The sequence below is a fragment of the Ochotona curzoniae genome, unplaced genomic scaffold (assembly GCF_017591425.1).
Source record: "Ochotona curzoniae isolate NIBS_2020 unplaced genomic scaffold, NIBS_Ocur_1.0 contig_883, whole genome shotgun sequence".
NCBI lineage: Eukaryota > Metazoa > Chordata > Mammalia > Lagomorpha > Ochotonidae > Ochotona > Ochotona curzoniae.
The window spans coordinates 25,515,888-25,538,503 of record NW_024466599.1 but is presented as its reverse complement, the minus strand read 5'-3'; the positions used below and the strand labels follow the sequence as shown (position 1 = coordinate 25,538,503).

Sequence of the window (22,616 nt, the reverse complement as noted above, 5' to 3'; positions counted from 1 at the left end):
ATAACATTCTACAATGTCAACCAGTCAATAATGGTAAGCAATTTAAATGTTTTTCTAAATTACGGGTGCTGATGGTAGAGAAAGATAATGTGTCCTGAGATGTCATTTTCTCCATTTTTTCACAAGAACAGAAGGTGGTAGCCATGGCAAAAAAAAAGAGAGATGTGGCTATTTTCACATAGTGTCACAGTTGTACCGTTGAAGTAACTGTAACTACAGCTTTCTGATTACATGGCTTCAATTCTGTACCCACTACTGTTTAAAATACTAAAATTCTACTCAGGATAGTTTTATATCTGAAAGGATCTTTTAAGATACTAGTAAATATACAATGCTGACAAAGCAGCAAAAAAATGTAGTCATCTACTGCAAATATTTACCTATATTGCTAAAATTGTAAAAACTGGTAATGGCCAGTTTTTATCTGAATGCCAATTCCTGGTTTGAAAGAGACTATTCTCCCAAACTTGTTCTTCAATTTTCTCTTTGTTGAACGTTTTGGTTTCTTTCTTCCCCATAAACAGAGCAAATATCAACTACCTAATATGCTTAAGCTGTCCACAGTCCCAGCCTATCATACTGGAATATTGAATTCAATGGTTAATGAGGTCTGAATGGCCTTGGACACCAATGTCAGAAAAGCTCAGGAACAACATCCCCCAGCTATGTACGCCCCCTGGCTGACTGCAACACACTGGCCTGAGCAGCAGCTCCACTCTGCAGGAAGGGGAGATCCCAGGGGACACAGATGGGACAGTGCCAACTCCTCTTGGAGAACTGAACCCTATTGCAGGGAGTGGTCTCCACCCACAGTTCTTCTTGGCAGAGGCTCAGAAGGCCTCCTGGGCTGGGATTCCAGATTCTTTGCTTGTGTTGGGAAAAGCCTTTGTTGGGGCCAGGGCTCAGCAGGACACAGCTGGGCCAGGCAGCAACTCAGCACCTCTGAGGGACGCTCTGGGAATAGCAGAGGTTGCCTCAGCAGAAGCAGGTACTGCAAACAAGTGAGGATGCTCAGGGCTATCCAGCAAGAAAACCTACAGGCAGCCATCAGAGCAACCAACATCTGTAATACTTCCCTGATAAACAGGGGAAAAAAAGTTGTAAGTTAAAGGGCACTATTGGCTAAATATGTCATTTAAAAATTTATTTTGTTCTTTAAAAGGAACAGTAAGTGTTTTTTTAAAACTATTAAGGAAGCCAGCACAATGGCTCAACTCATTAATCCTCCACCTCCAAGCAGGCATCCTAAATGGGCACTGCTTCATGTCCTAGTTATTTTACTTCCCATCTAGTTCCTGCTTATGGCCTGGGAATGCAATGGAGGATAGCCCAAGTCCTTGGGAACCGACATCTGAGTAGGAGCCCAGGAAGCAGCTCTTGGCTTCTGGCTCCAGACAGGTTCAGCTCCAGCCATCGTGGTCATTTGAGGAGTGAGCTAATGAATGGAAGATATTTCTCTGTAAAATCTGCCTTTCAACTAAAAGCACATTTTTTTTTTTTTTAATGATGTATAGTAACAGGGCTAGCACCTGGGTACCAGCATCCCATAGAAGCAGTAGTAAGTGGTCAGGCTGCTCCAGTTCCAGTCCAGCTCCCTGCTTAAGGCATGGGGGACTAGTGGAGAATGAATCACATCCTTAGGTCTCTACACCCACATGAAGACCCAGAGGAAGCTTCTCACTCCTGGCTCTGGATCAGTTAAGCTCTAGCCATTGCAGCCAGCCGGGGAGTGAACCAGCAGATGGAAGACCTCTGTCTAGCCTTCTGCCTTTAGATACTTTCTTAAAAAATGTGTATGAATGACATGGTATTTAATCTTTATTAAATCTTCATTTCACTAAAGCACACAGTTGCAGCACAACCTTCCCCTACAATACCCAGTACTCTTAACTAACCTGGGAGTAGCTGTGGTGATGAGGTCAGACAAGGTGTGGATCGGGCATATCTAAAGACAAAAGCCACGGCTTGAAGGTGCAGAATTAACGGGTTAAGCAAAGACAAGAAGGGAAATCTATGAATGGCTCATAAAACTGCTACTCTCTATATATTGTGAATGGATGAAATGAAAGTTTGCTTTCATGCTCATCTTTTTTTTTTGTAATCCTAGTGGAAGTTACAAAGCTCCCTTTCCTGACCATCTTGGCAACGGGTTTATAACATACATACACACACCTTTTTCATGAGCACAAGAATCCCAACAGAAGGTCACTGTAGGACTTCCAACACTTAAAAATGCAGGTATAATTATTCAGCCAGAACTCCCCTCCAACTGGTCTTGGGCCAAGTTCCTTGAATTTCCTGTTTTTACTTCCCAGATATTTGAAACCGGCTTCCGTCTTTTGGTAGCCTTTTTGTTTCCCTTGTATCAGTTATCAGGACATCAAAACAGCAATTATTTAAAACGTGATTTTAAGAACAGTGCTTCTAAGATTTTGTATCTATAAAATTTTAAATTACAAATGTACTAATCTCAACCTTAAAAAAATGAATACTACGAAAACAAACACAAGTTTGTACCTTATTCCCTATGACATTGTGCCTACCTAAAATGGAGTACTTAATTTAAAATCATTTCAGATTTTTGAGCATGGATATACACATGTGAGTACATGCATGTACATAGTTATAATACTCCACAACAGGAAGAACAACTGATCAATTTGCAATTGTCTTTGCAAAGACAGCAGGACAGCAATACACTTTAAGATATATTTGTTTTTACTGCAAAGTCAGATATACAGAGAGGAGGAGAGATACAGAGGAAGATCTTCCGTCCAATGATTCACTCCCCAAGTGACCGCAATAGCTGGAGCTGAGCCAATCTGAAACCAGGAGCCAGGAACTTCCTCCAGGTCTCCCATACAAGTGCAGGATCCCAAGACTTTGGGCTGTCCTCGACTGCTTTCCCAGGCCACAAGCAGGGAGCTGGATGGGAAGTGGGGCCACCAGGATTAGAACTGGCACCCATATGGGATCCTGGTGTGTTCAAGGTGAGGACTTTAGCCACTAGGCCACTGTGCCGGGCCCCAGCAATACACTTTTAAAGTTGCACTGTTACAGCCTTAGTGTCCTACTTGGGTAGCTAGAGGACAAATCACTTGGGTCCTGATGGTTATACCTTGTCTGAAGTACCTAGAAGATGCTTTTCATTAAAGAAGGCATCTGGGTTCCTAAATTTGATAAGCAATATTAATTGGAGTCCTCTACAGCAAGAACTTTACACAATTTGTATGAACTTTTAACAAAACACTCACAAGCACAACCACGCTAGGAAAAACAGAATCTGTTGAGTAAATAACAAAGCACCTAACTTATAGACTAGAAATCTGTATACACAAAATGCATGAGAATCAGGAAGAGATGGTATGGTTCCCGTATATGAACTGCCTGGTTCCAGAATAAAGAAGAGTCAGAGTCTGGGAGATTTAGGGTTGGGAGGGAATGGACAGCTTGATAGTCAAGTGTGTGTATTCTACTACTATCCATGAGCCAATTAACAGCACTTTGGAATGACCAAAAGCTTTCCTCAAATATTTTCCCCTATACTTCAAAAGCCTCATAAAATGTACAGTGCCTACCCTATTTCTATCTTCCCTTCCAAAGAATACTTAAACTAGTAACCAGTCGTAAGCACAGCATTCTGACGTCACCACACTATAACCCTACAGAATGGAGCCGTGCTATCTCAGTGTATCTGATCCCCTGAATTCATGATTTCAATGGATCATTTCTACTATAGTAATTACGAAAGATCTAAAGAGAATATGCATAGGAAATCAATACAACTGCAAAAAATCATAGATGTAGATTTCAGATATATTTCTAAAGTTCAGCGAAGACCAAATGGTAAACTTACATTAAGGATCAACTCTGTTAAAGATGCAGGATTGTACCAAGGTCTCAGCGTTTGTTTTGTCCTCTGCCACACTGTTCTACATGTGTAAAATGAGAAATCCCTCTACCGAGTTTTAATATTTGTTTACAAAAAGTAACATCCATAATGAAAGTATTACTATGTATTGATATTTGAAGCAAAGCAATTTATAACACATGCTTTGTTTAAAAAAAATACAGTGGAAATAGGAATAGAAATCAAAAGAAAGCCATATATGATGTTCTCTCACACAAACACAATAAATTCCTCTCTCGGTCCCAGGAAGTGTTAGCACATAAACCCACCACAGTTTTGTTGCTCAAAGCGCATACAAAAATGGCAAGATGAGCGTCTCCTGGGGCTTGCTGGGATTGCAGATGGCCTAGCCCTACGCCCAGAGCTGGTTAACTCTGACTACGAAGCTCTCATGTGTTGGAGAACTCCAGGAGACTCCCTACGTGTCTCATGGCCAGGCCCGCACAGACCTGGAATCCTGTGTGGGAACAGAACGGGGAGTGTCTGTGCTCCTAGCACTTACACAGCCAACAGCATCTTCACTGAGTAGGAGGGAATTCTCTCACTACATCTCAAAGGTGGGATGAATGATAATGCGCCCAGCTCCACAGGATTACATTTTCTTGAGATGTTTTTTTATAAGCATTAATCCCTACCATCTATGAGAACACACACACACACACACACATTTGAGGAACAGTTTGATGAATAAAAGCATAGAGTACATGATTTCTTACTAAACCCTGATTTTTTTTTTATTTATTGACAAACCCTACAGATAGCATCGAGAGAATATTTCATTAAGCCACACAGCACAGGTTGTTCTGTCAGCCACAGACCAAGAAAAAAACCAAGAACGAAATCCAGCACTTACACTTTGCTTGTGTGAAAAAAAAGTGAAATAAGTGAAATGTGCAAAACTGAAAATGGAATAAAAAACTTATGATATTAACATTTCCTTAGGCAGAACCGAAACAGTAAATTTAGAGCACAGCATAATTAAAAGTTAATGCTCTGAGGCAACTGTTATCTAGGTTGTTAAAAACTGAAAGGGATAAAGCCTGTGAAACAGAAGCCATTTGTCTTTGTGTCAAAATTAGTTTAGCTTCACAGAACAGAGCCATACAAGAGAAAAATCAAACTTTCTTTTGTTTTAAGCAGCAAATATAAGACCATAGATAATCAAATTCTTTCTCATTGTGTCTAATCTCCAATTCCTGGCTAGGGGTGTATATTCAATGTAAAACGGTAAAATGATTAAAATACAGACATGTATAAAATTATACTAAACACTAAGCATAAACTCTTAATGGTACAGTTTATGCTCCTGTACCTTTATAATATTTAGAAATTGGTCTTTAAAACAAACCAATGTTTCAAATTGGTGATTCTTCAGGGGTAGCAGCACACAGCATGTGCTCAACAAGCTCTTTCTGAATGAATCCACGGGTAGGCTAACCTACGAAGCAGTAACTAAAGCAGTTTGACGTTGAAAGGCTCAGCAGCAAGACACAGAGAGAATGCTGGAGACAGCCCTCTTCCAGACCGAGTCACTGACCATAACTCTGTCTCTTGATGTCCCTCACTGCGCACTCACTTTTCAAAACTCACTTTAATCTGAGAGGGAAGTCTGATCAACACATGCACAAATGCTTCTAAAGGCTTTTATGAAAAAGGCAGTAAAATGAGTCAATCAATTGACCATCAGAATTATACATTACACACATATACCTCTGTGTGTGTGTATATATATGTATCTCCTATGGGTGTCAATAACTGTACTACTCCTTAGATCACACGGGGCCTTTATTCTCACTTTTGGTGTGCTAACACTGCCAGTCGTTTCCCCCTTCCGTGACTCACATTCCTGTCAGATGAATCTTCCCCCGGACACTCATCTCTGTCCCATGCGATGCACTCAAGCACTCCCCTTGGGAGCTGACTCACAAGTCCTTATCTGCAGTTGAGATCGCAGTTCCAGATCCTTAACTCTCATCTCCCCCTTAACTCTCCATAGATACCTCAATCACAACAAAAACAAACTCACCATCTACCTCGTCCAACCTCCCACCCAGCTGGTCTTCTTGTAGTTTCTCCATTTTAGTAAATGATACTGCTGCTTATACTGACCATCAGTCTCCTGAACATTGAACCTGACATCATCCCTTTTTCCAAGCACTGGGCTTGACAATCATGCCTCTCTCTGGACCCCCTTCTCCCAACCTAGGAGTCTTCCCCTTCCTCCTCCTCCAATGCCAGTCAGTCATCAGAACTTGCCCTAACTCCCTCCTTCCCAGTACGCTCTGTCACTCTGCTTCGATCCACCTCTTCTGCTGTTGCACCAACGCTTACGCCTCGTAGAGCTAGACTCATTCTCTGTTCCTTTTCAGAGTCTTCTGTTATGGATTCATCTTATGAAGAACAATTCTTCCTTGTCCACTCAGCATAACATGGTGATATAGCAAATCACATTTCTGATTGTCCAATCTTTCGCTGAAATATCTTAGAGAAAAAAATAACTTGACACAGTCCAAAATGACAGAGCATGTCACAGCATTTCTCTGTGTTTGGCTAAAGAGGAGGGATTTCTAAAGGTTTAATTATCCTCTTCCTCCCGCAAAAATGTTAATTTTACAACTGAAGCAGTACAACGTTTTACTTAATCACCACACCAACTCATATGACATGTGATACAGCAACAAGCTAAAAGCACATTTAAGAACACATTTCATGGAACCCATCCTGACAGCAATTCAGCTAGTTTCTGCTTTATGATAAACTTTGCTTTATAATAAACTGCTCTATGATAACATTCTCACTAGCAAATTGGGCTATTTGTTTTTTTTTTTCTTTATAATTTCCCACCCAGTAAAGTTTCATTCTTCATGGAAAGGTCTGACTTTGCTCTCAGGATCTGTCTTTGTAATCCTCAATGGGGTAGCTATGCATGTAAGAATGCTATTTAGAGGTTAGCTAGTTAACATTAAAAATTACTAAGATCTGGTGTTGTGGAGTAGCAAGTTAAAACACTGCCTGCAATGCTGCTGCCGGTTTGTGTATCGGCTGCTCCGCTTCTGATTCAGCTTCCTGCTAATGGTTTGGGAAAAGTAGTGGAAGATGGCCCAAGTGCCTGGGCCCCTGCCACTCATGTGGGAGACCCAGAAGTGCCCGGCCCAGTGTCCGCTGTTTTCTCCTCTCTCTCTCTCTCCTTGCCCTCCTTCTGTCACACTGCCCTGCTTGCCTCTCCTGCTGGTTCTTCCACATAATACATTTGTTCTTACCTGCTACACTCTATAGTTTCAGTCCCCCTCCACTTAGATTCTGTCCCTTCAGATCACCCTGACACTGGTTCAGCTCACACGCCCTTTCCTCACAGAGCACTCTGACATCTCCACATAAAGCAATGTCCCCATTAAGTCTTTCACAGCATCCTAATCCTTTAATAGCTTTTATCATACTGTATAATATTTGCTCATTCCTTTATGTATTTACTGTCATCCCTCCTGCTCTGAATGTCAGCTCTGTAAGAAGCAGATCCGCAGCAACAAGAAACGGTGCCTAGCATCTTTCTGGCATTTAAATACTTTCTGGATCCAATAAACAGATGAATGTCTTCCAGAGTGTTTTGTATCCTTCCCCGAAGGTAACACTGCTTTGTGCTTCTGAATAGTTCAATTTATTAGGACCACTCTGAATTACAATCATTTTTAAAGCCTTGTACCCCAAACTTAGAATCCTATGTAAATTTTCAAGTTCAACTGACTTCATATGTAAGTCTGTATTTCATATGGAAGTCTTCAACACTGACTTTATGACTGCTATGTTGATGGATCCTTCCAGAACACCCTTGTGACAGCTGCACACACTAGTTCTTGCTTTTGCTAGCCGGGTCACTGTTGTGATGCTCAGGATACTATACACTAAACTGCTGCTGAATCTGCACAATGGTACAGAATCGTGAGCTTGGTTAAGAACGCAGTGAGAGGACATGGACATTCCCTTTACCAGACTTCTTCCTTGGTCCTCACAGATCGCATGACAAAGTGTTCCGTGCAAACTCATGGCTGACTCTTACCCAGTACTCTAGTCCTCTAAAATCAAACTGACATTGTGGTGATATATTCATATGGTTTTAGGAAATAAAACTGAAGGCAAAATCAAGGAACTAGTGTTTCCATTTAATCATACTTAATAAATAAGCCTTCCTTAAATATGTAGACATTGCCATTATTCTCCATAAATTTATAAATGCGACAGAAATGTGCTGTTAGGACATGTTACCATCATACCTATAGCTCATTTTCAACAGAAATGGAACCCATGATTTCTCATCTTATTCGGCCAAAAATACAATTCTTCTCACCCTCCCAATCATGCCACATACCTTAGAAGGCCCAAAGACCTTCCCTATGGCTTAAGCCAGAATTACTCACCCCCGCAGAGACCACCAGAAGCAAGCCTAAAGTGACACCATCATTACCAGACTCTAACCTCCACCTGGCTTTGCAGTCACTCCCTGCAAAGCCCTCCCTTCCAAACCCTCTGGGTGCTTTCTAGATCCCACGGTCTGGCTCATCCTCCTCTCGGGATGTTGACTTCACAGTTCCATTCCAGCAGAGTCCTGGAAACTCCCACCTACTCTTTCCCTTGAAGCCCTCTCAAGTAAGAGTGGCTTTATCTCCCACATCTCCTAAGTCTTCAAAGTTTATACTGTCACTCTCATATTATTTTCCCTTTTTACCTCTTCAAGACTGCATTTACTGAAATGTGACGAGATTACATCACCAGCTGCATGCAGTAGCTGAATTTAACCGCAGTATCCCCTCCACTGTTCACGATATATCCTTCTCACTCACAGGGGCAACTCCTTCTGGCAATCCCATCTGACCTCCAGGCTCTCTGTTCTTTACTCCTCTTTGGCCAACCCCACCATCCAGGGTCCTTCTTAGTCCTTACTACATCAGGTCAAAGTTTGACAATTCTTTCTTACTTTCTTAGTAACCTCCTTCTCTATCCTTGAGCCCCAACGAGATCTCACCTCCCCTGATCATATCGCTGCTTTCGATCCTTCCTGATATAGAAATAACCACTAATCCTAGGTAAACTATTAGCACCAGTAAATGATCCTATTATATTTCTCTCATTAATGCACCTGTCCTTTTCTTTCAAGATGTCCTATTTCACATTTTTATTCCCCACCCTCAATTATTCAATACCCCTTCTTCCATCTGTCAGATAACAATTTTGCTCCCAGTATTCCACAAAGACTTTGCTTCAGTGACCATTTTTTTCCCCAGATCATTCGTATTAACATTCAGATACACTGTATTAGTTCTCACATGTTGGAAGCCCTCCTGGCCTTACATCCTCTAAAATAATTGCCTCATTTTTGGGGTTCAATTTTATCACAGTATTTTCCTATGATGTTTTTTTAAGAAAATATTTTTCTATCTGAAAGACAAACTCACAGAAAGGGAGAGACAGATATCTGCCCTTTCACTATTCAAATGTCCACAAAAACCAGGAGCCCCAACTCCAACTGTATTTTCCATGTGGGTGGCTAGATCCACTGGGATATCAACTTCTGCTTCTGATGTGTATTAGTAGGAAATGGGTTCAGAAGTGGATGAGCCCTGACTCCAGTCAGCACTGGGATACAAAATGCAGGCATCTCCAGTGGCAATTAAACCCACTGTGCTGTAACACTTACATTGGCTTTTCTATTACTTGTACTATTCACTCTATTTCAGGTTAGAAATCCTTAAACCATCTTTAAAAATGTTCAACCCTCTGTTATTGTAGGTCCTTCTATCAAGACACTACATATCCACACTTTCTCATGCTGCAATGACTACTCATAGCTCCTATGACCAGGTTTGTGTTCCCTGCACAATGTTTAAGATATCACATAATCCTGCCCTATCCTGACTCCCGCTTTTTGTTATCTATAGACACAAAACCTTGTCCTATTAGACCACCTTCCAGTTTCACAATATCTTATGTATTCTTACTTTCATACTGGATTCTTTTGTCCATGTTATTCTCATTTCTGAAATCCAGCATTATGCAAAGTCTGAATTATTTAGGCTCTACCCCTCCTTATCACACAACTCCAGGTCATGCTTTGACTCTGAACTCTATAAAATTTCAATGATTGAATTTCTGTGACTACTAATGGCAATTATATGTACTACATACTATCTTTCCATTAATTCTCCCAGGCAGTGACAACCTGATATGTATATGGCTTTTTCTTCAAATCTGGGGCTCAGAAAATAGAAGTGCTCTAATCCTAACTGCTAGCAACATCTCACATATTGCAGAGTGCTTCACATTGAGTAACAAAGCACCATAGAAGATATATCCACCTCACATGACCTCAGTGCAGTTTACTTTGTAGATTATACAGAGAGCATCTGACAGAATAAGTCTTTAAAAGAAAAAAGTAAAGAAATTTAATTAGATACAATAATTACTCCTGTGGGAAACAATCTCACAATTGGAAGTGCTGAATCTTGCAAACAGCTTTTCAGATTTGCTTTAAAAACCAGTGCAATTACTCTTCGTATTGTGAAGATCAGAAATACATACCTAACTAATCATAAATATAACCATCCCAATTCTGTGTGGGTAGGTATTGAGTGTGGGAAATAAACTACCTGTAAAAGCATCCAACTTAGATCTGCCACATCTCAAAAAAAAAAAAACAAAAACTAGGCCAGCAGTGGAGAGGTGGCGCTTGCGTGCAGATCGCATGGTATGTATGAGGACAAAAGGCAGTCTTATCGAGGCATTTGAAACACCACAATAAAAAGTTTCATAAGAATGGCAAAACTAAGAATTTAAAGTGCTTCTTTTATATACTGTGGATTTAAATATGGATGAGTAATTAAATTAGGTTTCTTTACCCTACTTAAATGAACACATGAGCAAATATCTACATCCTTAAATGTTTCTATTTCCAAAGCTGACAAACCACTTCTTACCTGAGAGGGCAAGAGGGTTGGGGGAGGTGTTGAACAAAGTGTGACTAGGTGACAGAGCTGAGTTAGGCAACTGCTCTGTCTAAATTCATGACGTGACTGGAAGAATACTTGGCATACAAGTTCTAGGTCTGCTACTTAGTAGTTACGTTGAAACAAATCCCAAGTGCTTAAATTCAAGGACTGGATAAGATAGTATCTATGGCCTTCCAAAATGTATTTATTTTTACTATTTTCAACTATACACTCTCTTGATGATTTAGCAGTCTGGGTAATACAGAGAAATGTTAATCTACAGGTCATTGAGAATGTCTCATTCTTTATAATGTTTTAATACAAGTTGGACACAATACATTTCAGAAGCTTCAGTGCTGGTTGTACTTCCTTTATGAACTCAATTTTTGGCCTTTGCAAATGCTTGGTATTCCAAGCTATATTACTAACCTTACTTCTAAGACCATTTTTTTACTTAAGAGAGAAGGAGGGGAATACAGTGGGAGAGGGGAGGAAGAAAGAGGGAGAGAGGCAAGAGAGCAGAAAAGGGAGAGGGAGAGAGCAACCCTCGTTCTTTCCCCAAATGCCGGTAAGAGCTGGAGCTGGGCCAGGCGAAAGCCAGGAGCCTGAATCTCTACCCAGGACTCTCACTGGGGTGGCAAGAACCCAAGTACTTGAGTCATCATACGGTGCCTTTCCCAAGTTGCACGCTAGCAGGAAGCAGGATCAGAAGTGGGGCTGGGGCTCACCGTACTATGTAAAGCAGGCATACCAACACATCATCTTACCTGCTGTGCCACAACAGCCACCGCCCAAACTATAACCACATTAGAGATAGGTGCATAATTAAATATGTCTCTTCCAGCACTTTTCTTTCCCAGAAGAAACTGAGGACAAGGGTTTAAAGCTGGTCGGGGGCAGGGATGAGGCACCAAGTGCAAGCTTCACCCCTCTGTGGTTGGGAGACACAGCACCGAACGGGCTGCTACTCTTAGGTTTAGCATGGTCATGAATCATATCTCCAGGCTGTCAATCCTCCTTCTAGATTGTGTGCATGGATGTACCCAAGTTATGAGCAATACAAATACAACTGTCCTGCTATGGAATACAATGTCTGACCACTCTCTAAACGTGAAGTATCTCATTCAGTATGTCTACATTTAAGCATTCCTGTCCCTGGCAAAACCAACCTAAGTCCTCAGTTGCCGCCACTAGCATGGCCAGATTCCCCCATCTCTTGTAAACAGAGACCTTTTCTTGCCAAATGAACTCTACTTCTATTTAACAATCTCTCCCCGGGGAGCCCATACTACGGTAAGTCAAGCAGAATGGAGCTGGTTACAACAGATGCTGATCTCAAGCCCAGCACTCAGGAAGTTACCTATGAGGCAGAGGTACCTAGGCAGGCTGACACAGGTGACCCTGCTCAGATGATCACAGCATTACGACTCCACAGCTTCCAGGAAACACACACACATACACATCAGCACCTGGCAAATTCCACGCAACTGAGTTGGGGCTGCAAAGGCCACCAAGCTCAGTAGTACTCCCTTCACTTTTGGACGCTCACATGAGATCACTGCTCAAGTCACCTGCTGTTAAGGCTGATGAGTGGATACTTCATGAAAATCATTGCTTACCTTCAATCCTCTTTAAAGCTGAAAGGCACATATCCTTCCTGGGAAACTCAAAAGGGTTGTTGCAGGTCCGAATGGTATCACATTCACACTTCCCATTAATTATATTGCAGCCAGAGATAAGGTTCTCATTGCATGGCTCAAAACCCAGCAGCTGATCATCATCCCAGTTTTCATCTGCAAAAAAATTAACAACCGTTTGTAACTTAACTGTTTAAAGGCCTATGTGAAAGCAAAGTCAACTTCCACACTATAAACAGAAGGAAGCTGGGCTGAAATCTTACAGATAAAGGAACCCAACCTCCTTCAATAACAGAAGGCTGAGAATACAGCCATACAAAAATGACAATAAATAGTCAAGCATCTGTGATTATTATAAACAAATGTTTTATATTTATGTGATTTTCTTACATTTTATATAAACATTTTATATAAGAATAATATAGTCATAACAGATTCCTAGATTTCTCCACATTCAATTAGATTTACAATTATCAGTCTGTAAAATTACTTTTTAATTAAAATTTTACTCTCAGTTGACATGTACTTCAGGTTTAAAACAACCTTTAGACTTCATATAATAAGACTGCTAAACGATAACATCAAAAAACAGCTCCAGAAGCATCAAGAACGAGACCTGCCAGAGTCCCTGCAACAATCGCAGAATGGACCGCTAGCATCTACAACTGCTCACAGCCAAAATCAGCAGTATCAGCGAAACCAGGAGTAACAGCCTGGTGAAGTCCTCACTTTCCGAAGCCAAGACCAACTCAGGTCCTGGTCATGGGATGCGGAAGCCTCCAATAAAGAACATGGCTTGTAGAATCAGCATTTATGGGATCCACCACAGACAAATGCAACAAACATGCCAGAAACCTCCAAGAGGAGCTCGATTCTGAAAAACATTTGTTCTAGCTGAACGCCTTGCCTCTTGTAGCAAAGCTGACTTTCTCTAGGGACATGACATGCCCCCCACCTTCAACATTCTTATTTTTTTATTAGATGCTTATACACTGGGTTCTGCTTACAAAACAACGCAAAAACATGCTTCGGAGCATATCTCGAATAATTTCTAAAGGTCTCTGAATTTAAGAAATCTAAATCTGTTGCTTACATTAACATGTATATAAAGTGGCATTAAAAAATTTTTATAGAAGACAGTGTAAACAAATACCTAATTCTTTACAGAGCTTTCTTGTAAATAATTTTCCTAAAGGGTTTTCAGAAGAACACAAAACATTTTCAATACAAAGAACTTCAGGGCACTTCTTCTAAGAGAGTAAATAAAACCTCCTGTGTTTTGATTTCAGGGGATCATACCCATTTACTTGATCAAAGCCTCAGCTCAGAATAAAATGTTTACCTTTAGAACTCAAAGCTTAAAGAGAAACAATTTATATGTCTTAAAATCTGATTTCCTATTTGGCCTATGTTTTGCACTTATATTAAGTATATATAGATATATGTATAACGAATATATACACAAAAAGGTATATCCATGTCTTCAAGGCAACAGCAAAATTACCAAAATACCTGGAAAGAAAAATCCATAAAGAATATATCGAAGCAATATACTGTAATGGTGAACATGTTGTCTTCTATTATAAAGTGTCACTGACCTCTATTAACTTCTCTCTACATTTAAATGATGACATGATGTTCAATTGGTGACTACATGCTACCAGTATTACTGTCCTACATTCAGTGGAATCAGCCAAGTTTTGGTGCAGCCAAAGCTGTGGCATAGTGGGTAAAGCCACAGCCTAGAGTGCTAGCATACCATATGAGCACTGGTTCATTCTAGCTTCTCCTCTCTGATCCAGCTCCCTGCCAATACATCTGGGAACAGGGTAGAAGGCAGTCTAAGTGCTTGAGTCCCTGAGCCTACCCATGTAGCAGATTCTGAAGATGCTCCTGGCTCCATATCAGCCCAGCTCTAGATATTGTGGCCATTTTTGGACTGAACCCATGGATGGAAACAAACTCTTTCTCTTTCCTCTTATCTGACTTTCCAATAGATAAATAAATCTTTCAAACAAAAAGTTTTTGATGATATACAAATTTGTAACTCAAGGAAAGTTTAACCCTAGGAACCAGAACAACATCAAGAAATTCAAGTAACATTCAAACCATTGAAAAACTACCTACAGTTCTTTCTTCTCCATATTCCAAAATGAAAATATTTATTATTACTTTTGAAAGTATGTGGAGTCAGAATCAAGATAGTGGAATAGGGTGAGTGTGTCGTTTAAACAGATGGAGAAACATTAGCCAGGGTGAAGCACAGAGGGGACATTCCAGAAAACAGGAGAGGACAGAACAACAGTAGAGGGGTTCATGGAGATTGATAGACACAGGAAAGCAGTGGACACAACGATGTAGAGTTGCAGTGACCAGACACCCCAGTGGCATTCAGCAAGCAGTGATTTGAACCACACAGGCGGCTGAAACTCCAATAGCTACCAGGTGAGAATGAGAGTTCAGCAGGAACTCGGGAGGTGAACCCAAAGAACTGCCCAGCCTGCTAGCTTGTTTGATTTGCCCAGGAGCAGAGACTGAGCAGCAGCTTCCAAACAGGTGGTGAGGGAACAAGGTAGATTTCATGTCCAAACCCACAGCAGAGTCGAATTGGGCACCATCCTGTGTAGAGAGGCAAAGGCTATGGGACAGGACTATGCATGCACTAGGCTCATTTCTACCTCAGTGAATTGCAACAACGTGGCATCCTACAGATTCCACTCAAAATTGGTGCAGGTAGCCCCCAGACCTGGTGGTCAGATCAACAAGTGGCACATTCCTGGCACCATTTTGTACAGTGTGGCAAATGCTTTGAGGCTGCAAGGACAACAGTGAGCTGCACATGTGCTGAGCTGGGAGCAAACTCAATGAACTCAGTGCAGTGCACTGCACTGAACCCACAGGGAAAATACCAATTTGGGCATCATACGTGTCAAAACAGGTCTATAGGGCCCTCAGACCTAATGGCCATCAGGTTCCACCAAGATTAGCTATTCAGGATACTTGATGTCTCCCTAATTCTGGGAACCGCATTAACCAGATGTGGGAGAAACACTGTACAGACAATTGTGTAACAACAGCACAGGATAACAGAAGGTAGAGTGCTGAGCCAGGAGCTAGGACCACGGAGACCATGGTGGAAATCTAACACAAGAGCTTAGATCTGAAAGTCGCTGGAGGGAGTGGTACAAGTAACTGCAAACAAAGAACTATGTACTAACCACAATAAGTAAAGTAAAATTGCAGACCTATGTGTGTTATAGCTTGGGAACCTGCCCCAAAAAGAAGAATCTGATCACGAGAAATACAATGATCAAGAGCAAAAGAAGAGGCACAATGAGTATTACTGAAGACTCTTCTGCACAGGAGCAAAAGCCTTTGCCAACCTTAGAGTTAACTGAGGAATACATGGAGAAAATGGGGGATACAGAATTCAAAACACTTGACTTAAAGCTCCTGATCAACAATGAGAAGTACATGCAGGAATTTAAGGAATATGTCATATAGGAAATACTGAAACAAAATCAAGCTGAATTATTGGGGATGAAGGATGCAATAGAGCAGATAAAAATTCAATGGAAAGTCTCCATAGTACAATGAAAGAGGCAGAAGAAAGAATCCCAGAATTTGGAAGATATTTATTGCTCACCATGGGGAAACAATAAAAAGCTAGAAGCAGAGCTGGGTCAAGCTAAAAAAAAGTACTCAAGAATTGAAAGACACCATTAAAAGGCCAAATATAAGCTATGGGAATCCCAGAAGGTGCAGAAAGAGAAGCCGAGTTTAAAAATGTATTTAATGAAATAGTAAAGGAAATTTCCCTAATCTGGATAAAGGATTGGGAAACAACATCCAGGAGGGGCACAGAACCACCAACAGGGTGGACCAAAAGCCATCTTCACCCAGAAACATGATAATCTCTCTTAAACATAAGGAAAGGATCCTTAAACATGCACATGAAAAAAACAAATTGATATTTAGAGGAATAGCAATTAAATTCACAGCTGACCTCGCATTGGAAACTCTATAGGCCAGAAGGGAATGGAGCGACATATTCAAGATTCTAAAAGCAAAAATTGTCAGCCTACAATAATGTACTCAACAAATGTTTTGTTTGTCTTTGAAAGTGAAATAAAATTCTTCCACAGTAAAGTTAAAAGACGACGCATCTTCTAAACTTGACCTACAAACGATATTTTGATGTTCTCTTGACAAAGAGGAATATCACCCACCAAACCAAAGGCAAATGTGAAGAACATCACAATAAAATAACAGATAACTAAATGAATGAACAATCTATTGCTAAATGACAGAACCAAATTACCACCCATTTATATTAACCCTGAATGTAAACGGCTTAAACTTTTCAAATGTCACAGACTAGTAGATTGTATTAAAAATATGAAACCCATCTATTTATTGCCTAGAGGGGATACATCTCACCAACAAAGATCAACGGAAACTATATCTCGTGAATTTTGATGTTTTGTTTTTAGTTTCATTTCTTCAGAACAGTTTTTTTCTCATTTAATTTTTCACTGACTCATAGATCATACAGTAACATCAGTTTCTTCAGGAAGGTTCCTGATTTCCTTTTTCATTTCTTCAGTGACACATTAGTCATTTTTAAGATTTATTTTTATTGGAAACGCAGATCTACAGAGAGAGAAAAATTACATCTGCTGGTTTACTCTCCAAGTGGCAACAATAGCCAGAACTGAGCTGAGCCAAGCTGAACCAAACCCAGGAGCCCGCCTCCAGGTCTCCCACACAGGTGCAGGGACCCAAGGCTTTAGGACAAACTTGACTGCTTTCCCAGACCACAAGCAGGAAGCTGGATGGGAAGTGGAGCAGCTGCGACACAAACCAGCTCCTATATGGTGTCCCAGCATGTGCAATGCAAGGATTCAGCCACTAGGTTATTACTCCGGGCCCAAAAATGAATGAAGCTTTAAACAAAAATGTGCTCAATGGTTCTGTCAATAGGAAGAAATTTAGACTTGCTCATGTCAAATGTAAGGTTCTTCAAAACACGGTTAGCTCACTCTTCTAAAATCATCTCTCCACCATGGCTCCCATATCCTTATGCTGTCGCCAGGAATCTGCAGTAATTGCTTCTGTGCTTTGCTCATGCAGCTTCTCCTGCCCACAACTCGTCCTTTATGTCTCCATCACCTCGCTCAAGTGCTTTCTCATTTGAGACATCTTCTCCAACTTCCAAGACAATGAGCTTCTCTATCCCCCATGTTCCTGCAAACAGGTACACAGACCTCTGGCCTCCAAAGAGTGGTTTGTGTGAGTCAACCTTCCATAATTGCAGCAGCTTAGCCTCATCCAAATTTAAATCTCTACACAGTGTTCAATAACCTTATGATGGTACAATCAATGCTGTTTTTTCATTTTTTTTCCCTAGCAAAAAGCTTACTGAAACAAATGTATATAATGTAGCAAGAAAGATGTTTAAAGATGATAAAAGGATGTTTAAATGATTCAAACACTGTATTTTACTTGAAAGTCAGAGACAACTAGATAGATCCTTTATCACTCCCTAAATGCTCACAATAGTTAAGTTTGGACAAACTCAAAGCCAGCAGACTGGAACTTCTCTGGGTCCTCTCTACAAGTGGCAGGGCCAAGTATCTAAGCAATCGGCCCTGGCCTTTAAGGGCGTAAATGTACAAGAAACTGGATAGGAAGCACAGGAGGTGGGAAATGAACAAGGCATCCAATACGGAACGTGGGTGTCCTCAGTGATATGTTAACTGTTAAATGCCTTCCTTCAACTTCCATTTTGGAAGTTTATATATAATGAAGGGTGGGTGCTTGGATGCCTATACCATTCATTTGATAGTCCGGGTTCTGGGTTCAAGCTCCAGCTGCAGCTACAAATTCCAGCTTCCTGCTAATGGAGATTCTAAGAGGCAGCAGGTGATGGTTCAAGTGATTGGGTCTTTGCCATGCACACGGGAAACTGAGATAGAGTTCCTCGCTCCCAATCCATTCCAGCTCTAGTCACTGAGCACATTCAGGGGAGCGAACCAGCAGGTGGGAGTTCATTGTTTCAAGACAGAGGGAGGGAGGCAGAGAAGCACACATCTTGCAGAAATGTTTTTCTCACTCAACATCTCCCATGGGTTTCTTTCCCAGCTCCAATCTGAGACTTTCAAAGTCTTATCACCTGACTGGCATCACAGTCTTCTCAAGAAGCCAATCTCACAGCCAATTTGTTTTCACTGCCAGATGCTTTTCTCTCGACTGCCTACCAGAAGGCCATCTCCCCTAAATGTGGAAGGCAGCTGTGCTGCTGACCTCCCGACTCCATTCTCTCCTGGCTCCTTCCCACATAAGCTCCCTGGTCACAGCACCAAGCTGCACCTGCAGACACACAGACAAGGCCGACCGTTCCCTCAGAAGTCCCGGACACTAGGGTAGACAGGAAATGTCTAGGACCCTGACGTCAATCATGTCTCGCATGCTTTTGACTGATAATTCTCTGCCCCTCTTCTCATCCATGTTTTTTTTTTTCCTCCTCCTTTTCTGGGCAAACAGACTTGTAATAAATATCAGGGTCAAGTGCAATTATGTTTTTTGAAGCAAATGCTTTTATGGTTTTATATTACACAATATTTTAAATCAATTTAACAGAAAAATCAATGGTATTGAAAGTTAAAATTTAATAAAATTTGATTACACAAATCAAATCTGAGCAAACCTGAACTCAGTCTAAGTTGAGTATCCATCATCATAAGTGCCTGGCACCACAAGTGCCTCAGATTTCAGTTCTGCAGTTTAGGATGATTTTAAAAACCCTGCATTGCATTGGCATTAAAAAAGATTCTGCTTTTAGAGCATTCTAGATTTTATATTTACCTAGCAAATTCTGTTTTCAAAGCTTTCCCTTCATAAACCCATATAACAATCCATAAACAAGGAAACAAGGTCCTGATTCAACAGTTCCTAGTGTCTCCTTGGATTGCTCAAGGGAAAAGCGAGCTAAAAACCAAGATGTGGGCTTTTATTTATATTCAGGCGGGTCTCTTCCTGGTAGTCTGTACAGGGTAGCATATAGTCTTACAGCATGGGAGGCCAGACAGTTGAGGTGTCCATGCAAATAATATTTTCAAGTTTATAACTTCTGCAAGGTAACAAATCAGATGGTAAACAAAGTGAGAGTAATCTGATAATCTGAGGTGTGAGGCCAAATCTGTACATCTTCTATTACATCCACCTGTGGGAAAACTGTCCTGAAGAGCCAGGCACATGCATCTGCTGACGTGACCTGTGCATGTGGATGTTTCAAAGACGTCCTGAGAAACAGCTCTTTTCCTTGAGATAACCACTGTATGTCAGCACACAGCACAACTCCGTTATGAGTACTTCCAACCGCATCCCACAAAACCGTAAGAAGATATGAGATCCAGGATTGAGATGTAATAAAATTAATCACTGGTACTACTTTCAATCAAGGGCATCCTTCAAGGAAATAACTCTTTTCTTTCTAACTTTATTGCAAGTACAAAGTGTCCAAATAATCACTTACCAGCACAGTTTGGTACCCTAAGATGCTAGTAATCTCATCCACCATCATTTGCATACAACGGCAAGGTTGGCACAGAGAAAAAGCAAATGAAATTTTGTTGTAGAAACAGTTTTGACCTCATTCAGCAACTGAAAGAGCTTCAGAGTCCCTTATAATTCACCAAGCGGTCTGCAGCCCACACATTGAGAACACTATGCTAAAGGATACATCCTGCCGGTGTACCTAGATCAAGGTCTGAGATACACCTGTGATTTTCCCTGTGGCCAGAGTCTCAGTCTAGCCGTCCAGTTGGGGAGTCCCCCTCGTATATGCACCAGCCAAAGTAGGGTCAAGTTCAGTCACCTCCATCAGCCAACATACATATCAGTGGATGCAGCTAGTGGATGCCTAGTCAATTCTGGCACAGTTCCTTATCTCACACAAACTGATCAACGAGTGCTGCAGCCCAACGGCCAGCTCCCCACCCCCAACCCAAAAACCTGGTTTTCATACATACCAGCGGGTGCTATGGTTTAGTTGGGGTGACCCCCAATAACCCCCACCAGGCCTGCCTGTGGCTCTGGTATCTGTGGATGTATGGCTGTAGAGTTTTAATCCAAAGGCTAATCAAGCTTTTCCAAGCCGCGGGTAGGAAAGGATGCACTGCAGAGGATACCACAGCCGAAGAGTCCTTACACAGGAGGTACAAAGCTACATTCAATTCTGGATCTGAGAAGCAGCCCAGGAACACGCTAGCCCCTCCAGGCCCATGTGCTCCGGAAACCAACCCATCATGCAGATGCTAGCCTTGTCCTAGACTCGGTCCTTCTGCTAGCTGATACCTGACACATTACTAACACAGAGTAAACACGCAGGTATGTTTACGACTATACTTGCTATTAAAAGTGCCGTGTGTTCACTTGAATTCTGCCTTCCTGAAAGTGGAAGGCATTTGTATACTCAGAGCCTAACCTTTTCTACCTTGTACCTGTTTAGGTTAATGTAGTTTATTCCAAACCCACAGGACAGATGCACCCCATCACACGGCAATCCACTTACCAGAAATATGCTTCAGCAGATATTAAAAAGCAAGAAACAAATTCACAGCACACACTCTGCAGCTCACAGTAATGGAATTCTGTTGGCAGAGGAGAAGCTTCTGGGAATATATATCAAATTAATTCCTCAGCTGTTCACATATCCCTGTGGCTACAGTAAGATGCAAATAGCTAATACTGGTATCTCTTTCCATGCCAACCTAGAAACTCCAGCGTAATGTAAAATTGCTGCTCTTCACTCCCCCGGCTCCTGGCCGGTTGTTATCAGGCATTCAGTTCTGCTTGAGGGGAAATCTAAGGCAGTGAGCTCTGCTGCAAGCTGAAGGCCAATGTTCCAAAAGCTGGTACTTCTCTTTCCTCTTCCTCCTTGTGCTGCAATCAGTGCAGAGCAGGAAGGGCAAATTTATGGTTATCAGTAGAAATAATTCAGGTTCCAAAACGTGCTTTATATGCATTTCCACAGAATGAAATTATCTTATGTCTACATAACCATAGAGTATACAGAACTTGAGTCTCTAAAACAGAAATACTAAAATGTGCACAGATATGCGTTGAAAGATTATTAAAATAATCAAACCTCTAAACACTTAACAAGCAGTAACACTGATTTGTAAAATCTCCAGGGGAGAATTTCTTGAAAAAATGAGCAGTACTGATCCAGTTTACTATATATACCATTTACAGTAAAACATTCATTGATGATGATGACCCATTCCTATAACTTCCACAAGACAGCTTAGCAATGCAACAAGGACAACTGAAGATGGACTACGGAATGTAAATGTATTCAAACATCTTTTCATGCATTTCTCAACTGATACCGGTACCAACTATGCACACACACAAAACTGAACAAGGTGCTAAGAATTTAACTTGCTAGGAAAGAGAGGATTATTTGGCCTACTGGTGAAAACTATCCATTGAGACACTTGAGTTGAAATGCCTGCCTCTGATGTCAACCCTGGGAGGCAGCAGTGATGCTGAAGAGACTGGGTTCCTGCCACACACATGGCACATTTGGACTGAAGGTCTGGCTACTGGCTTTAGCCTCACCTCAGCCTGTTTCTGTGAGCATTTGGGGAGTGAATCAGCAGATAGAAACTTTTTGTTTCTATTTGCTTCTCAAATAACTTTATTTAAAAAGTGTTTGGAAAGGGACTTTGTGGCCAAAATGTTTCACAATCTGAGCCAGAATCAGGCCAAATATGTGAATAAAATGTTCCTGGGACTCCTGAGACAGAGGGAAAGATTCAGTAAGGGCAGGGTCATTTCCTTCTTAAGAGCATGAGGGACAACATGGCAACAGGAAGGAACAGAAACCAGTGTCTCCAGAAGCAAGGATTTCACAAACTCAAAAACAGACGAACAAAGGAAATATTAGGGCTATAAGACAACTCAAGAGGAGACAAAGAGGAGACAGTCAAACTGCACCTGAACAGAGTGCAGCCTGATGGGGTGTGCTATGGTACAGAGGATCTCAGCCCCAGGGACCACAACCTCCGCTCAAACCCTGGTGCA

At 41.3% G+C, this 22,616-nt stretch overlaps 1 protein-coding gene across 3 annotated transcripts in view; it reads right to left on the bottom strand.

Moving 5' to 3' along the window:
- The window catches only part of CRIM1 (cysteine rich transmembrane BMP regulator 1), a 185,309-nt gene that overhangs the window by 130,332 nt on the left and 32,361 nt on the right, over positions 1–22,616 (bottom strand). For all 3 annotated transcript variants that reach the window (XM_040993062.1, XM_040993063.1, XM_040993064.1), the window contains exon 2: positions 12,507–12,680. In XM_040993062.1, the coding sequence (XP_040848996.1) occupies positions 12,507–12,680 (174 nt within the window). The remainder of the gene's footprint in view (positions 1–12,506; positions 12,681–22,616) is intronic.